This window comes from Aristolochia californica, unplaced genomic scaffold (genome assembly GCF_029961685.1).
Source record: "Aristolochia californica isolate CCGP_79_NKW_82.1479 unplaced genomic scaffold, dmAriCali1.0.hap1 SCAF_15, whole genome shotgun sequence".
Classification (NCBI taxonomy): domain Eukaryota; kingdom Viridiplantae; phylum Streptophyta; class Magnoliopsida; order Piperales; family Aristolochiaceae; genus Aristolochia; species Aristolochia californica.
The window spans coordinates 24,509,714-24,534,139 of record NW_027181826.1 but is presented as its reverse complement, the minus strand read 5'-3'; the positions used below and the strand labels follow the sequence as shown (position 1 = coordinate 24,534,139).

At 36.1% G+C, this 24,426-nt stretch overlaps 3 protein-coding genes across 10 annotated transcripts; all 3 read right to left on the bottom strand.

Moving 5' to 3' along the window:
* Positions 1–4,113: 4,113 nt before the first annotated feature.
* Positions 4,114–7,395, bottom strand: LOC137951982 (uncharacterized). Its single transcript, XM_068799010.1, has 7 exons — positions 7,301–7,395; positions 6,483–6,601; positions 6,046–6,278; positions 5,818–5,964; positions 4,843–4,923; positions 4,673–4,732; positions 4,114–4,584 (listed from the first exon to the last, which is right to left on the bottom strand). Exons 2-7 carry the CDS (start codon positions 6,574–6,576, stop codon positions 4,393–4,395), a joined length of 807 nt encoding a protein of 268 aa, XP_068655111.1. The 5' UTR covers positions 6,577–6,601; positions 7,301–7,395; the 3' UTR covers positions 4,114–4,392.
* Positions 7,396–7,997: 602 nt separating this feature from the next.
* On the bottom strand, positions 7,998–12,825 carry LOC137951405 (probable protein S-acyltransferase 19). 4 transcript variants are annotated; one of them, XM_068798041.1, is made up of 10 exons: positions 12,699–12,825; positions 12,523–12,579; positions 11,648–11,761; positions 11,147–11,551; positions 10,759–10,827; positions 10,585–10,656; positions 10,360–10,488; positions 9,927–10,007; positions 9,629–9,826; positions 7,998–9,544 (listed from the first exon to the last, which is right to left on the bottom strand). In XM_068798041.1, exons 2-10 carry the CDS (start codon positions 12,565–12,567, stop codon positions 8,447–8,449), a joined length of 2,211 nt encoding a protein of 736 aa, XP_068654142.1. In that variant the 5' UTR covers positions 12,568–12,579; positions 12,699–12,825; the 3' UTR covers positions 7,998–8,446. The 4 variants fall into 4 exon arrangements, with proteins under 4 accessions (XP_068654142.1, XP_068654140.1, XP_068654141.1 ...); XM_068798039.1 differs by lacking the exons at positions 12,523–12,579; positions 12,699–12,825 and adding an exon at positions 12,042–12,140 and having other exon boundaries at positions 7,998–8,329; positions 8,416–9,544; XM_068798040.1 differs by lacking the exon at positions 12,699–12,825 and having other exon boundaries at positions 12,523–12,664.
* A 6,325-nt stretch (positions 12,826–19,150) lies between these two features.
* On the bottom strand, positions 19,151–22,433 carry LOC137951802 (MADS-box protein AeAP3-2-like). 5 transcript variants are annotated; one of them, XM_068798723.1, is made up of 7 exons: positions 22,358–22,433; positions 21,805–22,057; positions 21,014–21,080; positions 20,759–20,920; positions 20,307–20,348; positions 19,962–20,003; positions 19,151–19,850 (listed from the first exon to the last, which is right to left on the bottom strand). In XM_068798723.1, the coding sequence occupies exons 2-7, from the start codon at positions 21,990–21,992 to the stop codon at positions 19,602–19,604; spliced, it is 750 nt and encodes a 249-aa protein (XP_068654824.1). In that variant the 5' UTR covers positions 21,993–22,057; positions 22,358–22,433; the 3' UTR covers positions 19,151–19,601. The 5 variants fall into 5 exon arrangements, with proteins under 5 accessions (XP_068654824.1, XP_068654826.1, XP_068654825.1 ...); XM_068798725.1 differs by lacking the exon at positions 22,358–22,433 and having other exon boundaries at positions 19,151–19,424; positions 19,639–19,850; positions 21,805–22,323; XM_068798724.1 differs by lacking the exon at positions 22,358–22,433 and having other exon boundaries at positions 20,774–20,920; positions 21,805–22,325.
* Positions 22,434–24,426: the final 1,993 nt, after the last annotated feature.

Sequence of the window (24,426 nt, the reverse complement as noted above, 5' to 3'; positions counted from 1 at the left end):
TACTAATCTGCTTTGGAATGCTATGCTCGGTATACCTGATGCTATGCTCGATAAACCTGATGTTATGATCGGTATACATGTTGGTATATTGCTGGAATGCTATGCTTGAGCTTGGAAGAATTCATTTTTCCTCTTAAGTTGCTGGATTGAAAACCAACACCGCTACTTTACTGCAAGAGACCTCTCTTCAACACCTTGGAGACATTGATTTGTCGGTTTCACTTACTTTATTTTGCTGCTCGGTATTTCTGTAGGTTTTATCTTGATTTCTAATTCACGTTGAGAGAAACACCAATTGTCTGTCTCTTCAACAATGCTCCCTATAGCTTCCGCTTCATGTTCATCATGGTGATTATGGCTTATTTTGAGCAAGAAGATTGTTAAAAACAAAGTTGATCGAAAGACTCTAGTGTCCTCCACCGTTAGTAGAATCCATTACAGAGTTTAAAAACATCTGCAACACAGATGCAATCATTTGAATGTTCTTTGGATGACAATCTTCTAACTATCGACCAATTAGACTTCTGACTAACGGTGATATCTTCTCACAACATCAGCTTGGTTTTTGCTTTGTTTGCTTCAGCTATTTGTTTCTCCTCTGGTTCAAAGTCGGCCTGGTATGTTGGTCGATGTGTTGAGATATTTATATCGGGCCAGTCCTTGTATAAGATCCGTGCAATTGTTTTCCTACAAGGTTTGAGCCTTTTAGCGCACTGGTTTCAACATGGTATCAGAGCATGTTGGTCCCGAGCTCGAATCCCACTCCTGCCGCGTTTCCACGGTTGTCCCCGTGCTCTTTCTACGGGCCCCAAATTTCCACGGGTTTCCCTGTGCGGAGGAGTATTGAGATATTTATATCGGGTCAGTCCTTGTATAAGATCCATGCGGTTGTTTTCCTACAAGGTTCGAGCCTTTTAGCGCACTGGTTTCAACAAGATGATTTGTGATCTTGTGTGATCCTAGCAGTACTCATAGTTGGCATAATATTTCATTCCAAGCAACCAAAATCATATTCCAGAATTCAAGCTATTGCTGGTTCTAGCCTCGTTGGTATTTTTCTTATTTTTGGAAGTTTGCTATGCTCTGATTAATATTGTCGTCTCCTACTGTCTCCCGACTGCTTCTTTTTGAAAGATTGCCTCGTGAAACGAATCTTACCGATGTACATTGCTAGTCGGATTGTTTTTCATCGTTGTTTTTGGCAACTGCCCTTTTAAACTCCTTGATTGCAATTATCATCGTAATTGGTCTTCAATCAAGCGTATTTACCGAAGACTGCTACGTGAAGATATACACTACAACAACTTGTCTCGATAGACTGTCTCTCACACAAATCTTGGAAAGCAGCTAGGTTGCCTCCAGTACTCGACGCTTTGCTTGAAAGTTTGAATCGAAACGAGCAGCTCAACGTCCTAGGCTCAAGGAACTTATTTCCGTGTCCAGAGCCTGCTAAAGTTGTGACTGGAACAACTATGTTGCCTCTTAGAGCAAATCTCTCAGTTGTCTCCTGGTAATAGAACCATTTGAAGCCTAAAACTAGTTCATAAGGTTCTTTTGTTCATCCTCACTCTGTCGGATTCAAACCAGCGACCTGAGGATCACTACATATCAGCCTACTCAGGTTAACTCGAACTCACGAGTTGGCCTAACTCGACCATCTCAACATGGTCTCTTGAATCAGGGTGACTCATTTTTGTCTCAGAGTAAATCAGGATCACTGCCTCAGCTTGACTCAAAGCTGCTATTTGTTATCTGCTTAACTCATAATCACTCACTCACTGTCAAAGTTGTTATCTACTTGACTCATTGGTTTGATTATTACCTTGGATTATTCTTAACTACTATTGTTGGATTATTATTCTCGGTTTACCCTATGATGACTCTTAAGAACACTAGAGGCTAAAAGTCTTTCTTTGCCGCCGAATTTGCACTACTTTAGAAGATCAAACGTCTAATGACTTATACAAACAAGCAAGCCACCTCTAACAAGATTTCTCCTATTGCTGCTACTTTTATAACATATATGATTTCAGCTTCTTCTCCATCCTGGATCATTGACTCTCTAGGGCCTCTGAGCACTTCACCGGTAATGGTACCCTCCTAAATTCTATTTCTCTTTGTTTACTTGACAAATTTGTTTCTATAGCAAATGGATCTCAAACCAAGGAACGTGATAAAAACAGAATGCAAGAGATCAACCTTCAACAATCTATCAACCAATATTATGGCAATTCAACTCAGGAATGTGATAAAAAGAAAGATCTAGTAGTGATAGATTAAACTACTGATTTGCAAAGGATAATATTATCAACCAACCACAAGTTTACAAAAAAAAAAAGGTTGTATGAGGCATAGAAACAAGGCTATAAAGCACCTCAAATCAAAAACTTTCTTCCAACCAAAAAACGCCTTTCATGGAGAGGGAAAAACTTCAACTTTTCCTTGTAAATTTAATCAAAGAATCATAAATTCTGGACAAAGAACTTCTGTCATATATCTGGCATTAATATAGATGAAAAATTAAGGATCAAACCTAGAAGAAATACTTAGTTTTCCCAAGTAATTCCAGCACAAACCGAAGGAGTAGAATTCAGCTCTTCAAATTGAAACTTGTTTCATGGAGTCATAAAATAAACTATTTTGTTAGCATGTTGTTTTCAGAACTCTATCATATCTAAACCTTAAGGCTACGAGTGATGAAGTAGAGGTGAAAGAAGGAGAGAAGAAAGAATAAGAAGAAGAAGAGAAAGAGAGAGAAGGAAGAAGAAGAATGGTGATGGCTAGAGGAGGAGAGAGGGAATGATTTGGGTTGTGTTGTAATGCCTAATCTTCCCCCTTAAGTTTTATTTATAGTTGTCAAGAATACATCAATTACAAGTATACCCTTCACCCTAATAGGTGTGAATAAGAGACAAAAATAAAAGGAGTATTATATTAATGCCATTGAAGCTTGACTATATCTTCCAACAAACATGGTACAATAGGCTAGTTGGCAAGTTCATATATACAACAGTTACACGTTTAATATATCATTTGTAGTGAGTGTAGTATGCCAGTTTATGGAACACTGACGGAAGGTTCACCTAGAAGTAGCACAGAAAATTTTGAGATACTTGAACGAAGCACTAGGGAAAGATTTGTTCTTTAAAAACAGTGGTCATTTAAAAATTGAAGCATTCTCTTATGCAAATTATGCTAGCTCAAAGGTTAGATAAAAAATCATCTATATGTTATTGTATTTTTTGGGTGGCAATTTAATTAGTTGCAAAAGCAAGAAGTAGAATATGGTATCTCGATCTAGTGTTGAAACAGAATACAGAGCTATGATACATATTGTTAGCGAGCTAATGTGAGTGAAACTAGTATCTCAGGAGTTGGCTTTTCATAAGAGGAAACTTATGACTATGTTTTGCAACAACCAAGCTGCCATATTCATTGCCACTAATCTAGTTTTTCATAAGAGGACAAAACTCAAAGGTGGGTTGCATTTTATCAGAGATGTTGTGATGACAAGAGAAATAATTACCCTATATATTCAATTAGGAGATCAAGTTGGATATGTTTTCACCGAGGCATTGAGAAAGCATGGATTTGTGATTTTCCGTGACAAACCGGATGTGATGGATATATATGCTCCACCTTGAAAAGTGTTGGAAAATCATCTCAAGGGCATTTTGGTTATTTTACTAATTATTTAATTTATATTATTGTATTATCTTATTCTACATAATTTAGTCGATCTACCAATTTTTATATTCATAGGATTATAGAATGGGAGATGTAGAGTGGAGGCATTTTTATAATTTATCAAATCCATCTCAATCAATAGCCATCGGGCTTCATGCACAACCCCCAATGCAGCTTATTCAAGAGCTCCTCTTCAACTCTCTTCTTCTCTCATACGATACTGAAATATTTTTTGTAGAATTAACGTCTGTCTACTGCCTCACAGATTTTAGTTTTATTTCAGATTTGCCGGAGAGATGGTTATTAGCCCAAGAAATTCAAGGTTGGGCCTTTCCAGTTTGACAAAGAAAATTGGGATAATCCAGATGGAGAGTTGATCAAATATAAGGTTTTACATAGTTTTTGTTAAGCATTTTCCTTGGCACTGAATAATGTCTTTTATGCCTGTACTAAGCTGTTTCTTGTTCTCCATTGTGTGAGGCCCAAAACACGATACATAAAAATACTGCATCTGTAAACCACTTTTACATTCATTACATTGAAGGAAGTAGGTATTACAACCTTAGAACATTAACGTCTTCACATACAACACATGAAATACAGTATAGTTGATTTCATTTATACAGTTCCAAGCTTCAAGCTCCAATTAGTAGCGGTGAGCATGGATGATCATGATCATAAACACCGAAGACTCACATGTTAAGTCTATTTAACCATCATCTTCTCAGGTAAGCTTGTGAAGTCCATTGCTTCCGGCATTTCAATGAGTTCCTTATCAGTCATGTGAGGGGTAACAGAATCACAGAAGTGAAGTGTGTAGCACAAATCGCTGTTGGTCAGGTATTTACCCAAGTTTGCCAAAACCAATGGTCCATATCGGAACACGATTTTCTTGCACTGCAAATGGGAATGTTATTTATCAGTTATAATTCTTCTCTGAAATTATCTTGATCGAGTACTACGTGGCCATAGGTAGAAAGCTTACTTCTTTGACATGGTCCCCTGTATTTTCACAGGCTTTTAAAAGTGCTCTGATTACCTTTATCTGCAGCAGAAAAAGGTAAGCAATGTATTAGTTTGATAGTATCAGGTAATAGGCTGCAGAAAAAAAAAAAATGAAACACTGGCTTCCAGTATGCAGGCACGTATTGCAACCTGCAACTCAGGGTCATCTAAGTCCTTCTGTAGCTCAGCAACAGCATTGCGACATGTAGAGCAGCTCCTTTCATCTGGTACCTTGATAGTAGAAAAATAAACAAGTGTTAGGATTTTGTAGTACTTGTCAGCATCAAGTGGTACAACATCAATTGAATCACTAGAGAGAAGACCCAGAGCCAAGTGTAATGTACCAAAGAGATTCTGAACTTACAAACATTTTTTTCTTCAAAGTTCACCTCACAGGCCCATCTGGCGGTAGCATATTTCCTTTCATTTTTTTTTTAAAGTCAAAATCAGAGGATTTTTTCTCCAACTTACCTTAGTACTCAGTAACTTTGAATATTCAAATGGTTAAAAATCAATAATACTAGAATTTGTATTACTTCTCACACAAACTGCATTTACAGCTGGCCAAATGATTGTTGTGCAAAAGAGACAATGTTTGCAGGACAAAGAATTGGAGAGCATGATTTATCACCATATGCACTGTTCCACATGACAGAATAGTTCATGGTATGTTCACCATCTTAAGGCTATATATAAAAATATTAGGGCAAAGTTCGGTAAAGTTCATATCACAATCAGATGGTCACCAATCAGCAATTGCATAACTTGAAAAATTGTAAAAAGCTGCAAAGCAGGACATTGGTTAGAGCTAAGGCTTTTTTCTTTTTTCAGTTAACTACTAAGTTTTCTAACTATATAGAAGATTTGTACCAGTTGGCAACGCAAAGAAGCGATCGAATCTCCTGATGCATTATAGCACCTTTTATGGCTGCTAGTAGTTATCGTCCAACTCCTAGCAAATAGGTAGGTTTAAGCACGTCCATATTCTCAGTTACTAAAGCTATTGCAGTGAAAACAACACTTACCATCAAATGAATGCAATAATCAAATAGTCAACTCCCACTTTTTAATTGTGTTTCTTTATTAAGTTTGAATGTGAATAGATAGGTGGGAATTTCACATTACCTTTTTTTCCTCTACTTTACTCAAATGCAGAAGAGATCTAGCAGCTTCAGGGCATAAGCCTGTGCTATTACATAGATTTGCTTCTGAAAAATATCCTTGAAGGAACAAAACTGTCTGACGTACATACATTTCTGACAATTCCAGGCACTGCAAATTGCACAAATAACCACGTCAAGAAACACCAAGGTGGATAGGAAGGACCTTTCCATAATATAAAAATGATATTACCTTCAGTTGATAATCTGAAGGCAGAAGATTGCAAATATCAGCTGAAACAGTAACAGCCTTCTCTAGCAACATGGGATCAGTCAAGACTTCTTCAACTTCTCTTGACACCTGAAGGCATGATAAGCATACGAACTCTGGAGAAATTTCTTCAGAAGAAAGAATCTCCACTTTGGAAGAGGGGATCACAGTTGATGTTACATCAGAGATTGTGTCTTCTGGAAATGTAATCTCAGCTGTGCAAAAGGGTCAATTTACTTTGTCAATGATCTAAACAAGTCTAATTCTTATCTATTGTTACGAAAATGTTAAACATTACACATGCCAAAAGAAAACATAAATTGTCTAATTTTACCAGAATGGAGGAAGATTCAAATAATTAATCCCTGCTATGATGAGCCTACGATGAAGAAGATGACAATTGCAACGAATTTTCTTACCAGTTCTCCTAAACACAATAACGTTTCTGGCTTTGACATGTACTGACAGAAAAAGTAGGACAGCAAGCAGAAATGTAATGCGCATTATTGTCATGTCTAACGTTGAGAAAAAGAGAGACCTGCAAGAAGGAACACTAAATTGGTTACCCCCATCAAAAATCGGAAGAGCATAAACGAACTTATAAAATGCAAAACCTCAAAGGAGAAAAGATAGTCAATGTAAAACTGCAGAATTTCAACAAGCTGCTTGCATGTTCATCTAAAATAAAATGATTCTACATCCAACTGCACCTCACCTCAACAAATGGTACAAACAGAAAATCATAGATCCCAGAAAGAAAAAGGGTACGAAAAAAAGAAAGAAGAACGTTGTCCTGGAGCGACGATTTTTATAATATTCTAAAGAACATCCATATTTTCCATCATATACAAAAGAACATCTCTCTCAACCACTCGACATTGTAGGTCCACATTTCCAGCGACTTTTAAGGATATTATTTCACCACAAAAACCCTAATAACATAAATGACCCGTTCGAGAAAAAAAGTCCAGAACCATCTCAACAACGAAATCTCCCAGGCTCGCCGTAGACAAGCTAGAGAAATCAATAAATAAATAAAATAACCTCAATCTGCAAAATCGATTCACAAGACAAAGCACTAATTCTATTAATGGCAACAAATGCAATACAAATGATTTAAAAGATTCTCCATACAAAGTTTCCACTGATTCTTGACGCGATTAAAAACAAAAAAAAAAAAATGAAAACGAACGTCCCAATATCATAATAAATCAATATGTAGAGATTGAAGAAGTACCGGAGAAAATGGAGGTTGCCAGAAAGAGAGATGGAAGGGCAGAGCCAGAAGGAATCTTTGTTAGACGGGTACAGCCGTGGAGTGTGCAATTTCCATTAAATAATGGTTCAAGTCCAGATCGGGCCGTGAATTGTCGTCCTTCCAGTCCAGACCCGACTCGAAATTGAAAATAGACCGAAAATAGCTGAGTATTATCCTCATTTCGGATTCACGGTTTCAACCTGGTCTTGTTAAATACCTAAATAACCAGAGAGTAACTTTGAAACGAAAATGGTACCCATCACAGGTAAAAATATTAGCCTAAGTTCAGTAAAGTTCATTGGCAAGGAAGGGAGATAGATTCTTTAACACTCCCCGTTACGTTACGTTACGTTACGTGTAGAGCCCTCCTCTCTCTCTAACCCTTGAACTTATTTTTTTGACGTGTTACTAGTAGCATCACCATTTGAAAGCTCACATGAAGTTGGTCTCTCTCATTACTTACATAAAGCTCACACTGATTACTTCATAAGTTTGATTATAAAACAAAAAGATAAGAGACAGTTGCAGAACCATGAATCCTACTAGCCAAAAACATTTTTTACTGAAATCAGCGGAGGAATAGTCTTTACACAAGATCCACAGAAAGCCATGCAGACCACAAAGATGAAAAACTGCAAACGAAATTGTTAAATCCAAATGAATTGTGACCACTGGATTCACATATTAACAACAAATGGCATAACAGATCCAATGTGATCAAGAAATGTCTACAAGGCGTGTTACAATATACTAACTTACAGACGGGTTGAAAGGAATTCGTTTAAGCTCTGTGAGGATCCATTTTTAGAGCTTCCGTGAAAGTAACTGCCACAGATGGGGAGAGACGGGATGCATCCTAAACTCCAATGTCATATGAAGGAACCACAGCTTGAAAATACAAGTTTGTTGCGAGAAAACTGGTGATGTAGATCAAACAGTTGACTGCTCATTTCTTCAGGAGGGGTTAAAAGTCAGTCCAAGCCTCCCCCATCCTGAAAGCCAAACAAACTGAAAATTTTCTTCTGGTCAGGGAGGATGCTTCACCCTCTCAAGAAAATAGTCCAATTAATTGGGTCCAAGCTTCAATGGCTGACCTTCTAATAACAAAGACAATGCACCGCAGGATTACTTTGGGCCAGATGGTGTGTGCTTCACCAAAGCCCCAGGGGTAAATACCGGAAACTGGTTCGAACCTGAGACTCTTCCCATTCTGTTTTCCTGCGGCAGAGTAGATACGCTTTCATGATCCGGTCTCAAACTTGTATTAATGGTTTCATTCCTTTGACTGTCTCTAACAGGTGGTACACTCAATAAAGGTCCACCAAAGAAAATTGACTGCCCAGTATACATAAGTCTTTCGGATGGCTGAATCGGAGCCCTTGCAGCTGAAGCCTCTGGGACATTTAGCCTTCTTCCATGACCACTAGTTTCTGCTGAAGGATGTAAGACAGCCTGAGACGTTCTTACAGGAATGTCCAAAGTAGTTGCTGCCCTAGTTGATACAGGAATAGACACATATCTTCCAGCTTCCTGGTCCCACACAACTGAAGTCCTCTTGTTCTCCCTCACAATTGAACTGGCCAGCTGGCCAGAAAATAACAGTGCATCTGTAGTGCTCTTCTGGAAGATTTTTTCATCAAAGCTTGTATTTGAAGGCTGAAATAGTGGTTGATTGTTAAGATTTGTAGCGGGCTGAGGTCCTCTCGTGGGAAGAGAGCGCTCAGGAAGAAAATGTGGCATCTGTGAGACAGCACCAAGGCCAGAAGGGAGTTCCAGTGGCAGTGAGCTCAAGGAAACTGAATCATGAACATGACTTGGACTGCTGAAACTACTTAAACTATGAGTCCCTGTTTCATAGTCATCCCTGCTGGCATGGCTAGGTGGATATGATGAGTTTCCCAGAGGCGAGAGCTTAGGATCATTCTTTGTCTCTTTATTCAATCCATAATCAGTACTCATGCTGCTTCTACCACTCATATTATCAAAGGAGCTGAGATCTACATCAGGCCCACGACGAGTGTCAAGTGGCCGGAGAACAGAAGATGAAGCCCGTGCCTTTGCTGCTGCTCTCATAGCCTCATTTGAGTCTAACTTAGCAAGTTTCCAAGCACTGATTCTAACAGGTCTTTTCAACATCTTATTCCCCCTATCCGCAAATCCAGTAGCATCGGGATCCACAGTGGATGGGACCATGCTCGGATCCAAGTGTGGAATAACTTCATCCTGATATGCCACTTAGTAAGCATACACTTCTATTGAAATGTAAAGTTTAGCCATTGGAAAACAGACAACTTGTCATATAGGTACCTGATGATCAATAAACACTCTTGGTGGCGTACACCATGCACCCTTATTTTGTAAACCAAAGGAACTTCCACCACTTAAGCCGGTTGTTGCTGATCCTGTTGGTGAATAGAGCACATTTTGATTCTCCTCATCAACTGATGGTCCTGGAGCCTCACTCATAGCCCGCATAGCCACAACATATTCATAGGTTGTGATACCCTATCAGCATAGAATTTTCCTTCTTTAATAAGCATGTCATATACTTTGGTTCACGTCATATATAAGATAAAAATAGAAATTAACATTCTCACAGTTTCACCTTTCTTATCAATATCATGTGGAAGAAGAAGAGCTCCCCCAAAGGGGCACACGCTAGCAATGAAACTGCTGAACAGATGGCCTGCAGAGACAAGTGTAAGTCTTATTATAATAATGTTTTAAAGGCTTGTCTACCTTTAACATTTTGGTGCAAAAATCTGACTATATTACCATATAGAGAGCCAAATTTTGGAAAAGACTAAGCCGACCCTCTCATAGATGTATTCTGAACTGAAATTTATTGACTCTCAAATCTTCTCTAAAATAGACTCGCAACTTTTTTTTGAAATAGTCACTTTTTTCTTTTTTGAATAGACTCACAGGCATTATTACAGAATAATGTTTTTTTGAAATAGACCCTCGTTGCTCTCAAAAAAGAAAAGTGAGAGGATGGACTTTTTTAAAATGAAAATAACTTGAGAAAGGAACCATACCACCACGGTTGCAAATGGAGCACGAGAGAAACCATCTCCAAGTCTGTCAATGATTTGCCTCTCTGTATCCTTTCTATCAACAAAACACCGAACTAGCACAGCTATACCAACTCCACATTCAATCACCAACTGGGATAAAGAAATAGAAGAAAAAGCCCGATCAACATACCACTTAACAGTTTGTGGAAGAAACTGAATTTCAAGAGAAAGAAATGTGCAACATACCCAAACGAGGCTTGTGGCCATAAGGGATATAAAAGATATATAATTTTTCCTCCCTACACAATTATTAAGCCACTGCAATAATGACAGGACAAGAAAAATTTTCAATGTCTTGAACAAATGTTACATAAAAACAAGGGTATCTGATTTTGCTTAAAAAAATAGTAGCTATAATACCCGACAATGATGATCGAATCCATCCACACACTTATCACAACATCGGCAATGTTTGCTGAACTTCCTCATCTGCAATCAAAAGAAAAAGAAAAAAAAAAGGAAATGATATTGAATTGAGAAGACCAATGGCGAGGACAGTGGACTTAAAAAGCATGTTAAAGAAAGAGGTTAAGAAGCTATTGACTTGCAAGGGAAATCAATGCAGTAATCAGTATATATAATTGTGAGTTGCATACTAAAATGGATGTAATTATATTCAATGGAACAAACAACTTATAAGGGAAACATAATCACAACAAGACCCCCTGTCTTCTAAAAGGGTTACTAGTCGTCTAAATCCGGAAAAGGAACAACATGTAGGAGATAAACTCAGCAATGTTTCAAGTACCTCTGCATTGCACAAAATGCAGAACAAGGCATCTTCACCTTGTTGCTCAGATGCCCCCTCATGCCTACAGCAATCTTCCGCAGCAAACAATGCACAACAGATTTCTCCAAAATTGAGGCAACATGATGATTGTTTATCAGTGGGGTAGTGTGGTACATTTGCTTGCCCATCTTCTCCAGTTGAAGCATTTTTCGTAGAGTTGGCTGCAGTGGAGCTTCTTGAAACTGAAGAAGGAGAGCGAATTCCACCACTAACTTCATCAAGATTGCCTGTCAAGTTCGTATTTTGCATTCCAAGATTATTCTTGGGGTTATTGCTGACCCCACCATTAAATTTTGACATTATTCCAGGATCAGCAGGATTAATAGCAGTACAACGGACATAAAGAATAAAGACTGCAAGAGCCTGCAATTACAAGAAGTGATTATATGAGAAAGAGAGAAAAAGAGAGAGAGAAAGAGCAGCACGAGTTAAATCATCAGCATAAAGAGGTATAATTACCACAGGGGTATAAACTCCAATTGAAACATACTCCAGTACACGCCCACCAAGGAATGGTGCAAAGAAAGCATAGAAAGCAACCACTAACAAGAAGAATACTGTGATAGCAACAACCTATAGAAGATACATGGAACAAAAAAGGAAATGAGTACTCAAAAAATTCAGAAACCATAAATCTTTGTATTAATAACAAAGCAACTGAAAATAAGCATGAGAAGTGAACAAAACAGAGGATAACAACATAACTTGGTCAAACTTAATATTCCTCGACTCTAATGGCTGTACCATTGATATGAACACAGATTACAATAAACTTAAAGAAATTAAGAGCTTAAATAAATCCGATATATATAAAAAAAAAAAAAAGGTATACACAGACTATTATACACATTACCTTTAGAAAATTTGAGACATTTTGACGAGACAAGCCTACTGACCACTTTTGACTGCTACACTCGTCAGAAATTGACATGAATATAGAACAAATGCTCGTAATATGACTTTATTTCAATTTATGCCAACCCTTGCAATATACCTATCTATCAACATACTCAAAAAAGAAGATCATTTTGCTCGATTATCTGTTGAACATTTCAAGTCCCCTTTCCATCACCCAACTTATCCAGCAAAACAAGTAGAATTAGTAGTTATACAAGGCTACAATGCCAAAAAGCAAGGGAATAATATACAAAATCACGGGAGAGAACACATAACAGCATTTGGAAGACACCCACATCACAAAATCAAACGACATACCAACCCTTCACTTCCCAACCCGTAACAGCGCAGAACCATTCCAAATAAACGTAAACCAAATTAAAAAAATTAAAAAAAGGAGAAAGAGAGAACTCTCAAACGAAATACCCAGAACAGACCTGCAAAGTGTGAGCAGGAAGCTGCCACCCATTGCGTCTCACCATCTCTGCAGAAACCTGCAGAGCGGAATAAAGGACAAAACCCTAAGTACACAAACAACAACAACAACAACAACAACAGTAAGAAAAAGAAAGAGCTTAAAAGAGTATGACGCCTCCGGGTTTAGTTCCCTCACCTTCTGTCTCCCAAGCTTTGAGAAGACTTACATCAGCAAAACAGGACCCAAAAGGGAAGAAAACAAAACCCCGATTTTTTGGGGGTGGACTCGGAAATAGGAAGCGCAGCCCAGAGTGAGATTTGAGATTTCCAAGACAGAAATAGAGAAAAAAGTCGAAAGCGTTGACGAATTTCTTTTCTTTGGGTACTTTGGGGAGAAGAAACAGAAGGGCTTCCCGTGGGTCCCTGCTTTTGGGGTACTTCACCCGAGTTTGAAATTTTTTTGACTGTCACTAGCCTCGTCTGTCTCTCCAGCCTCTAGCGAGGAAAAATGCTTTGGCTTGGTCCCACCATCCTAGCCTCCTGCAGCTGTGCCACGTGGAACAAGAGTGATCACTAAGTGATCTTTGCAAATGAATGCTTTGGATCGTTCTAGGTCTACAAATTAGTACCCATATCACCAAATTATGGGCTCTAATAAAAAAAAGGGTAAAATCATGAGTTATTGGATAAAAATCTACTCTCATTGGTTGATTAACTTTTTGAATAATTAATTCAAAATTATCGCCTTCAATAAATTTTATAATTAATTTAAATAAATGCTTGTGCACAACTTTTTTAAGGGTAGGTGTCCCTCTATCAAATATCACTCAATACTTAAATTATGTAAGAGCTTGCTTAGGCTGAAAAAATATTACAAAATAGTACACTTATATATATACATATATATATATATATATATATATATATATATATATATATATATATATATTGTGTATCGTAACACCGACACTTTGAAATTTTTTAGTATATTTATAATTTTTTGAAAAATATTTTATCATTCGATAAACCACAATTGAGATTAGAAATGAATTCAAAATCATTATACTTGGATCTACAGAGTAAGCAAGAAAACAAATTAAAATAAATTAAAATCAAATTTTTATTCTTTTTTCCTAATTAATTTTTAAAAATTTATGCATAAGGTTGATCCAAACAATTTCATCTTTCCAAACCAAACATTTTGTTGCATGTTATTGCCACCTAATCAAGCAATTAGAAAACAAGGGGTTGTTGAATAGAGAGCAACACCTAATGAAAGGAATCTTAGGGAATGCTGCATCAAGTTGTAGTTTTTATTATTATTTTGGAGTGGTTTAGACTTCAATGTTGGAATGCATTAGTTTATTTATAGTGATGATAAGAACAAGGAGGTAGAACAAGAGCAATAAATTGTTATTAGGGTATCATGGGTCATATCCATGATTAGGGAAGTAAGATACCATTTGAGCTGCATACCAATAATATCTAAAGTACAAACATATTTGAGTGAACTATGAAGACAAGAGAAAGAAGAGAGTGTTAAGTCAATCTTTAAATAATAATAATAGAAGACAGGTGGAAAGGTCAACAACTCTCCTAGTTTAGAAATATTTTTGGATTTTTTTAAGAAAGGGTTTAGGGTTAAGAACATGCACCACTACGAGAAAAATGGGTTTTGCCACTAAAAAATTTGTCATGAATTTAATTTTGTTGGCAGAAACACCTCTACCAATAAATTTAAAATTTCGTAGGGAGAAATTAACTTTTTCCTAGCTAATTATAAATATTTGTTGGAAGACAGCTTTTTGCGAAATTTTCACGTTCCTAGGAAGAGTTAATGTCGACGAATTTTATATTTGTTGGGAGAAAGTTCTTTGTTTCCATCGAATTTAATTTTTTTTACGAAAGAAATCAAAACCTTGTCAAAGAAATTTCTTGATTCGTTAGGAAAGATATTTTTCATTTTTATTGTTCAGTTTCTTTTTTTTCTTTTTCTTCCTCCTCCATTTCTTTCATATCTCTTTTTTCTTCTCCTTTTTTTTCCTTCTTCAAGAAGCAGACCAAATTGGAAAAATAAGAAATTTATATTTCTCCCAACAAAATTATGAAATTCAATAGGAGAAACAATAAATGATTGATAAGTTACCTCTTATTTTAAATTTATTTTTATTATTTATAAAATTAATATTTTTAACTCAAATAGACCAAAAATAAAGTTTTATAGTAATCCTCACTATGCTATCATAATTGTCATAATCTCATTACGATGAAACAAGAACAAACAAAAACCTAACTAAATCATGTAGAATTAATTAAATAGATGTAGTTACATACTTTTAAAATTTTAACATGTTAAATTTTTTCACATGTAATGCGCAAAAATCCTTATGTAATCAATTCGTTAATTAAATAATTAAATAAATTATTTATCAGTGATTAATTAATCATTTTTTAATGAAGACTAATTATACGATTAAATAGTTAATTAACTAATAAAATAAGTTATAATTATATAATTAATACCTAATTAATTGATTCAATGAATTAACTTAACGTGAGCAATGGAGTCGGTGGGAACAATTAGAATGAAATATTATTTGATCGTAGCTAAGTCAAGTGCACCTGTTAGAATCGAAATAGTCCAATTACTAAATCCACCTACCATAGCCATAAAAAAAGATCATTAATCAAAAGAAACATTAGTGTAATTAATTGAAACATTAAGTAACTAAGTAACCACTTAGTGAAGCAAACAAGTAGTTGATTATATAGTTAAGTAATTGACTAGTTAAGTACTTAATCATGTGGGTAATTAAATATAAAATTACTTAATTAGTCAAATTACGTAAATTCAATAGTCAATTCAATTAATTTGGTACATAATCAATTTAAAAAAATTAATTTTTAAATTAAAATTGAAATTTTATTTTTTACTTGATATTAATATAAATATTTATTAGTACAGTGATAAATTAAGATTAAATATTTCAATAAATTTTTATTAGATTAACTAAGCCAGTGATAAATTAAAATTAAATATTTCAATAAATTAAGTGATTAATAATTTGATTAATAAATATTGAGTAATTAATTAATCGAATAATAATTAATAATGTAGACTAAGTAAATAATTAATATTTTAATAAACTTACAATTACTCCTTTTATTTTTCCTGTTCTTTTTTATTTTTTATTTTTCCTTATTTTTATTTTTTATTTATTCCTTTTTTTATCTTTTTCTCTTTTCTTTTCTTATTTTTCTCTTTCCCCTTTTCTTATTTTTCCTTTTCTTTTCTATTTTTTCATTTTACTTTATTTTTAATTTTTTATAAAATTTTCCTTTTTTCTTTTTTCTTTTTATTTTTCTCTTATTTTTTTATTTTTCTTCTATTTTCTTCTATTTTCTTCTTCTTTCCTTTTTCTTTTATTTTTATTTTTTATTTTTTCCTACTATTTTTCCCATTTTCATTATCTCTATCCCATTCTCTCCTTATTTTATTTTATTTTTATCTTATTTTAATTTATATTTTTTATTTTTTTCCCTTTAATTTTCCTTTATTTTCCCTATCTTTTTTTTCCCTTTTTTTTCTCTTTTCTTTTTCTCTTCTTACTTTTTCATTTCCCTTTTTATTTTTCTGTTTCCTTTTTGCTTTTCCTTTTTTTTTTCCCTCCTTCCTTGTTTCATCTTCTCTTCTTCTTGTTTTTCTTTTTCCCATTCTTCTTCTTCCCATTTACACTGTTAGATTGAAATGTAACTGCTTATTCAAGAGATTATAATGTATATGTTAGTATTATGGAAAGTGTAGGATTTCTATTATGTCCAATAAATTGCATAAATACTAAATATACATGTACAACTCTTGAATTATCTTGTAGGACATTTCGAAACTTGTAAAAATGTTCACTATTATTAGCATTATAGTTTGAGACACTTCTGGATGCATTCATATGCATCTCCACAAATTCCTCAGAGTGTTATACTATATACTTAGTTGACTAGTATACATTGGGCTCAAGTAACAGAGTATGGTGCATGCACATTAACTAATTATGTCAGTATAACATGAGGGATGTAGAGAGATATTGCTGAAATTTCAACAAATATACTTAAATTATAATCCAATAGTAAACAAATATAAGTCCTGAATGAGCAAGGTGAAGTCACGAACCAATGAACAATAAAGTTGGATGTGATATTGAAGCCATAGTCTGCGACCTCTCACATCTAGACTTAAGTATGTTAGAGTATTTTCCAATATGGTTGGACATTGTTGATGGCTGATTTGTAGGTTTTTATATTTTGGTTCAATGCAGAAAATGAATAAGAGTTGGATGAATATTCTTTATAATAGACTTTTGAAAGAAAAAATAAGAAAACGGTAGAGTTGCTTATTCATACGGCATACACTCTCTTGTAGTACGACAAGACCATAAGACATGTTGTCCATATAGAGTGAGTGCTAATAAAATTTTTCAAGATATATACTTGATAGAGGCTCATTTGTTTGTGAAAGGGATGTTGCCTAGCTATATCGAATGGACCTTACATGGTGAGCAATTCACCAACAAAAAACCCCTCAAAGGTGAAATTCTGCAACCTGGATCAACCATCAAAGGGGAAGTGAGGGTGGTATCCACGATCTCATCCATGATATACAATCAGAGTAGACCTTCATCAATGATAGTCAAACATAGTCTACTAATCATGCTAAAGAGCCAAGAGTTGGACCAAGTGGGTTTAATAAATTTACTAGTTTGTTCATGGATGCTAATAGACACCATTATATCCTGGTTGTTAGAGCTTTTCTAAGCTAAAGTTTTTAGTTCATTCGTTACATATCAAAACAACTTCCAACACGAACAATAAAACATTGGATAATATACACTATTTTCTTAAAGGGGTATTTCCTCTTGGGGGGTCATTGCTTCACAACTATTACGAGGCTGAAACAGTTTTGCCACACATAGGAGAGGTGTTTAAAATATATGCAACACTTTTTTGGACTATAAATGATTTCTCGACTTACAAATCACTTTCAGGTTATATGATTTCTCTTTTTTGCCTCACTTCCCAACCCTCCTTCACTGATTTCTCTTTTTTGCCTCACTCTCCAACCCCCCCTTACCTGTCACGCGAGTAGGTAGTGTTAGTTGGATATGACATTGATCAGCAATTGCAATAGCTCTCCCCATTTGCTTTACGATAAAACTCACGAAAATAGGAAGAGGAAACAGTTTGCTGATAGCTGAACTAGAAGAAGAGTATATTTGTTTATTTGAGTTATTGCTCAAAGTTGAGATTGGGACATAGTTTAGACGTAATGTATATTAAAAAATTATTTGTGACAGTATTTTGAGCACACTGTTGAACATAAGCGATAAAATGAATGGCTTAGTGAATGCCAGATTTGACTTGGAAGATATGTGAACAAAAAGGGAACTGCATTTGAGAAGAGAGTGATTTAGTTTACAGCATAAGTTCCCAAATGGTGTTGCCTCAAACATATTACATTGTGTCATGTGGACCCCCCAAACCTCGAGTTTAAAAGTCATGATTGTCACATAAAGTTGCAACACTTTCTTTTGGTAGGGTTACATGGTTATCTATCAAACTGTGTAACTACTCCAATAATTGAGTTGAGATGATTCTACATAGAGTTGTGTTAATAAACACTTCGAGTTGATGCGTTGAAAAAATTATAAGGAAACATTATGGTGATCTTATGCAAGTTGGAAAAAAAAAACTTTCACATTGATTTTTTTAATATAATGGTTCATTTGACAATTCATCTACCTCAAGAAACACTACTAAGTGGTCTAATATAATATCGGTAGATGTACCCAATCGAGAGGTTCCTCTGTAAATCAAAAATATTTGTATGAAATAGAGCTCATCCGGAGAGTTCAATTGCATAAGCATATATTGACAACAAAGCCTTCACATCTAGTTCATTTTACTTGGATGATGTTTATATGCCATTTAACCAGATAGATTGGAGTTATGATGGAATTGTCAATCACTAGATGTACTCTCAATTTTTACAATCACCCCATGAAATAAGTGGAAACAAAGAAGCAAGCCTTGGCACAAAGTTATATAACAAGATATTGTGGGTTGTACTTAACAATTACGATGATATTGAATAATACATCTTCTAAGTACTACGGACAATACATTTTTTTCAAGCTTTTTGTTATTGAACATTATTCATAACTCATTTAACATTGTCATAATATAGTGAACACAAAGAAGTTTCACAAAATGAATGTATAATTCACCACATGGGCTCACGATCTCTAAGTTTATTCAATATTTTTTTATGTCATCTAATTTATTATAGGTCAAAATTCTATATAAAAATTCTAGTCCACCTTACGCAACCGTACGAAAATAATCCAAAAAGTATAGAATATTAGATATTTTTAGTTAAAAAACTTTGATCATATGTCTAATTAACATTTTAAAATGTTAATATTTTATATTTTTAATGATATTTAATTATTTTATTTTATCTCCATTTACCCACCATTAATGTGTTAAATAGATGAAAATGGGCATCTACTTGTGCATGTTCTCATGTATGACATAGCACAAAATAGCTGAGAAAGAGTAGTCTTTCAAAACAAAATCTTAATCCAAGGTTTCATCTACTCGCATCAAAATCCCACAATGTTTAATTAGTGCATGCAAACATACACATTTATTACCACACTTGCTTATGAGTCCTAAAAATCAAAAGCCACACAGCATAGAAAAGATATATTAACCTTCTACAACAGTGAAAAAACACACAAGCAAAAATAAAAAACAAAAGAGAAAATTAAAGTAGTTCAACAGGTTAATTCACATAAACAAACAAACACAAGCTCTTCATGATCAGTTCATATCTCTCCCATTTCCTTTTCCAGATCAAGCTCATGATCTGCAACCAGAAGGTAGAAAATGAAAAATAAAAAATAAAAAAAGAAAATTCAGGAACAAGGAAAGTTTTTAAGTTGTAACTAGTCTGGCAGAAGCAGCTCCACCAGTTGCTCACTCATGCTGACCTCCCATTTGTAGAGTATGGTTTTCTGATTTCTGCTAATCCATTCACCACAGCCTAGAAGGAAGATGAATTTGGTGAAAAGGGTTCATACCAGAGCTGGAGGCCATGGCGTTGGAGACTGGTGTCTTGCAGGTTGGGTTGAGTGGGTTGAAGACGAAATGGGTGGAGCTGTGGTGAGAGCTGAAGCAAGTTTCTGGCCTGATCGTCTGGGTAAAAGGCGCCAAAAGGCTCCAGCAGTGCTGGCTGCTCGACCATCTTGTGCTCCATTGCTGCCTGCTGCTGCTGCTGCTGCTGCTCTTGAAGCTATTGGCAATCACAGTAACCAGATTAATAATACATTATTCATATTGCAGTGGGAGAGCTCAAGAGAAACAAATAAAGAGAAGTCATTGGAAGAGATGCAGTGAGCAGTACCATCCTGTAAAGACTGTTGTTTTGGTCTTCCAGCAAGTGCTCCTGGTTCAGAGAGAAGAAACAATCAAAATACTGAACAAGGCAGATTAAAATGAAAATGGGGTTTTAGGAAAGAAAAATTAGGAGGGGAGTCAGTTTCCTCTACATTTTCCCTATGGTAGAACGTTGCAGGTGACTCTGTGTTCTTCTGAGCCGCATCTCAGTATCAGACGGAATCGGGGCAGTGTTCAAGTAGGGGACGCACCTATGTGAATGAACAAGACATTCTATCTCATGCTGAGACGCAGCTCAGGAAATCTCGGGGGATTTTAGGGCATCTCTCATGGTTTGCAAGATGCTACTCACCTTCCTTCTAAGGTTCTCCAGTTGTTGTTGCAGCAGCTGGTTCTGCAAAGCCAATCATGCACAGATCAAGATTGCAGTACCTTAATCACAGGCTTATGGATGACTCCCAATCCATTTTACCCATTTCCCAGACTCTGTTTTCTTATCAGAAAAGTAGATATCATGCAGCTATTCCAGCATCATGGAATCCTCCTTCAGATGTTTCAAACTAGTTGTTACTCATGTTCTTATGTAAAGAAATCCAAATCAAGTCAAAATGTTTCAAAACTGTTTAGCCCTTGAAAATTTGCTTCTGTAATCACTGATATGAACATTTTATGCCTTTTGTTTTCTTCATTCTAAAAAGTACTAATGCAACATTTCAGGATCAGAAGTTTGGTCCAAGCATGGCAGCAGTCTAGATGAGAATGAATCAACCTAGATGAGTAGAAAGAGGGAAGTAGAGAATAAACCTTCCTGGCACGAACCCGGTTAACTGAAATTTCTAGCTGATGTTCAAGCTGCTGCAAATCGTTCATGGACAAGGCAGCCAAATCCTCCCCAGTGTAGTGTCGCATGCTCGCTTGGAGCTTGTCGTTCTCATTCTTCATCCTCGTTATCTCACAGTAAATTTGCTACCAAAAGCAACAAACAAGAAAAGAAGCAAAAATGAGCTTTTCTAATCCTTAAAGAGTAAAAAAACAGCTCGAAATTAACCCAAGTGATACCTGGTTATCGAACTCCTGAATGCGGTTTCCAGAAAGCTTTTGGTACCGTTCGATGATTTGCCGCATGCTGCAGAATTCAAGCACAAGATCAGCGTCAAATTTGAAGATGTAAGAGTTGGCTGAATCTTTATTAGTGCAACCCATTTTCGCTCCTGAAAGGAAATGACACAGATTTTCTTTCTCATGGATTTAGCTACTCAATACAGTTCAAATCTGAAACCCCATCTTTATTTTTCTCCGAAAGATGATCTTCATCCTGGATTTGTAATAGGATGAAGCTGCCAGAAACTAAAGCAATGATCTGCTGAGCCACAGCCCAGAACGAGGTGGGTGGAGAACAATGCCAAAGACAGAAACTAATCATCACAGAAGCTGGTTCACACGATAACTCGTTAAGGAAATATATTAGAAGCTAGTCGCTCTCCATCTCATTTTTCTGATGAACATGGAGAGCGGGTGAAGAAAGTGAGATATCATAATGACAAAAATACGATTAATCCAACCAAAATAAAATGTGGGTTCGAGTCATCTTCCTGCAAAACAAAAAAAAAAAAAAAAAATCCCAAAAATTCTCATTTTTGGTCTCAGAAATTAAAGAACTGAATTGCAGAAGTAAGAGTGAACTGTAATGGGTTTGGATGACACAAGAGATCGATCATCAAATTATGAAATTTACTTGTACTTCACCAATTTATAGACGAGTAACAAACAGGAAGATCAGAAGCAAATAAACGCATCGAAACAAGAAATCGATGATGAAAATACAGGAAGAGAGAGGCCGATGCCTGGACCTTGAAGGCGGACTGCAGTACTCAAACATCTTCCCGCTGCTGGAGAAGATGATGACACCAAGCTGCGCATCACACAGCACGGCGAGCTCATGAGCCTTCTTTAACAGACCACCTCGGCGCTTGGAGAAGGTGACCTGCCTATTCGTTGCATTTTCAATCCTCTTGATCTCAATCTTTCCTCTTCCCATAGTGATCACTTGTGGAACCGAAAAAAAAAAAAGGAAAATTTGCACCACTTTTGCTGCTGAATTGCCTGGTTAAAGTTGAAAACTCTTGAAGATTAGTACTAGAAAACACAAGGAGGCAGAAACATGGAGGCTTTGATTTTTGGCAAGGAAGCTCAATTTGGGACGAGTTTATATAAGGATTGTTAGTCCAGAAGAACTGTCAACAAAATTAGAAAGCTTTTCTCACGAGACCGAAATGGCTTTTTTTTTTCTTCCATTAATTCTCTTTTCTTCTTGTAAAAGCAGAAAGGTGGAAGAGGAGGGGAGGAGGAGAGAAGGGAGAAAGGAGAAGGGAAGGGGTGTGGGTTTTTCAGACTGTTGTTTACCTGATCTTGCTGGCTTGAGGAGGGAGAGCTCAGAAATACGGCAAGGATGATGTGTTCAGCACTTTAAAAAGAAGACGACGACCAGAGGGGCTCCTTTCTTGCCCTCCATGGCCATGCAAACTACTAATCTGCCCTCTGCAAACATTTAAACTACCCCCAATTGCTACAATATATTTGTGATGTATGTGTTCGTGTCTGATTGGTATCACACCCCAAGAAGTGTCACAAGAATCCTGACCTAATTCTAGGACACAAATCCCCTTCAAAACTTGGGTGGATGGCATAGATGGAATTTAGTGAGGAAACAAGTCTGAAACCCCACCTCTCTCTCAAAGCAATGCATGAAGAAAAGGGTGCTGGCGACTCATAACCGCCCAAACCCTCATTTTTGCCGAGAAAGGAAAAATTGCAGTGGGGATAAAACCAGGGATTGCCGGAAGAGGTAACGTGGAGGAGTTGGCCAAAACCCTAGACTGAAGGGGAAACGACAGAGCGTCACAAATCCTGAAAAGGACCAGGGGTTTCCTCTTCCAGAACGCTGGGTCCAACCTTTAAGTCATCGTGCATTATTCCCTGTTTAGGTGGGAAAGATAGCAATCCGACGTTCCGCTCTGGGGCCTCTTAAAGCTTCTTTGTCTCTGTCATGAATTCACACTCGTTCATGGCTGAACCCAGCTGCTTTCCTTCTCTCTCATGTCTTCTACCCTTTTTTTCCTTATGGGTTTGATGAAAACTGGCGAAATGGTTTAAAATGGTTGTGTTTTGCAGAAATGCTCATTTTTTAAAAAGTTTTTCTGAGTTTTTTAGTCTGAATCTGTTTGGTGGATGAACTGTGAATCAAGGGTTTTTCACATTTTACTTACCCATTTACAGATGATCATCTTTTCAACCCTTTGAGATTTTCGGTAAGTCCTGTCAGATGGAATGGAATGAGAGTACTTCATGTTCCCATGCCTTCTCCATTTGTCTAAAGCTAAACAATACTACTGCTGACAATTTTATTTGACTCATTTGCATGGAACCAAACCCCTGAGAAGGAGATTAGATATAACTTCAAGTTCTACCATCTCTGAAGATTGCACCATCATGAGGCAGAAGACAATCCTCTTTTGTGTAAAATGAAGTAAAATTCCAGTAACCTTGTCTTAGAGGCACCAGGATACCTTTTGTTCTTTGCTTCTTACGCCTTACGTTTTCTCCATATTTAGTGATGAGCTATCCTTAACAGCTGCAAAATTTAGGCAGGCAGGAGACACTTCATGGGAATTATCTCGGTAATGCAAATGCAGTACCTTGTTAAATTTAGCTCATTGAGAAAAACAATGGTGATGTGAAGGTGTTTGATGAAATGTCTATATATACATTGCATCAAACACAGTTCCTTAAAATTAGATTGATTTTGATGGAAAATTTGCTTTCTTAATCCTTTTTCATCTTTTTTTCCTAACAGACTTTGATTCAAAAACCCTTGGATTAGCTTGAAAACAGATTATATGCCATTGACAACAAAGTTCAGTCAAATTGTTGCTTTATAAATTGCAATGAGGATTATATATATCTAGTACATTCCATTCCTTGAAAATAGATATTCAACAGGAAATGCAATACACAAGTTGTCTCAGACACTCCTGTTAGTTTACTATGCTTGCAACCATGGAAGAATTTGTCCTCTAGGAGGGAGCAGATGTAAATTAGGCAATAGTTGGGGTGAATACAGAAACTTGTAACTCCTGTTGAGTAATCTGGGATGTTAACACAGGAAAATTTCAGTTTCTAGATACTCAAATGGGTGGCTGATCTGGGACCAACTATTTATTGAATGCCAGCACAATTAGCATACAGAATTGCATAAACACTAACAGTTAAAGGAGAATATGTCTGAAAAAAGATAGCTTCAGAAACATCTGTTTTCTATTTGGATTAAAGGGGAAGTTTCATTTTGGTGTTGCTTGTCACCTGGACAGATTGTTAATCTGGTTTTCAATGGATTATCTGTCTAACTAAGTATAAAAGTCACTCGTCGTAACAGAAAAAAGAATAGTTTTTTCTGTTCAGATTACTGTGGAAAT